The sequence below is a fragment of the Camelina sativa genome, unplaced genomic scaffold (assembly GCF_000633955.1).
Source record: "Camelina sativa cultivar DH55 unplaced genomic scaffold, Cs unpScaffold08748, whole genome shotgun sequence".
Lineage (NCBI taxonomy): Eukaryota > Viridiplantae > Streptophyta > Magnoliopsida > Brassicales > Brassicaceae > Camelina > Camelina sativa.
The window spans coordinates 1-425 of record NW_010929811.1 but is presented as its reverse complement, the minus strand read 5'-3'; the positions used below and the strand labels follow the sequence as shown (position 1 = coordinate 425).

Here is a 425-nt window from a genome sequence, read left to right as displayed (position 1 = left end):
GCATTTGCGGAGGCTATATCGGCTAAAAGAGCAGCCACCCGGAGCTCAAATCCCGCACGCACCTCATGATTGGCCGAAGAGAGCACCGACCTAAGCGACTGCCACAGAACCGAGGCCGCAACACCGGTTTGTCGAGCATGGTGAACCACTCTCCTCAATGAATTCCCGGATTTCTGAACCGCGTCCTCGATAGACTCGTAGACACGGCTGTTTCCTCTAGGGTTGCGATTAGATTGGTCATGATCGGAAGGGAAAACAGCGGAATAGGCAACCGCGGTGGATAGAGCGGCGGCGGAGAGAACGAAAACGGATTTCTTAGAGAAGGAAAAAGTTGGAGAGACGGTGCGAAACGACGGGAGAAGACCTCGTGATTGGTGTGGCGGCGGAGGAGGTGTGAGTTTAGGTTTGTTGAGATTCAAAGAAGG

General features: G+C 53.9%; 1 protein-coding gene across 1 annotated transcript; it reads right to left on the bottom strand.

Annotated features, from left to right (window-relative positions):
• Window positions 1-4: 4 nt before the first annotated feature.
• LOC109131939 lies at window positions 5-419 on the bottom strand (the record flags this gene model as incomplete). The annotated part of the gene is made up of 1 exon (XM_019243105.1): window positions 5-419. A coding segment is annotated over one exon (415 nt), but the record flags the coding sequence as incomplete, so codon positions are not given.
• Window positions 420-425: the final 6 nt, after the last annotated feature.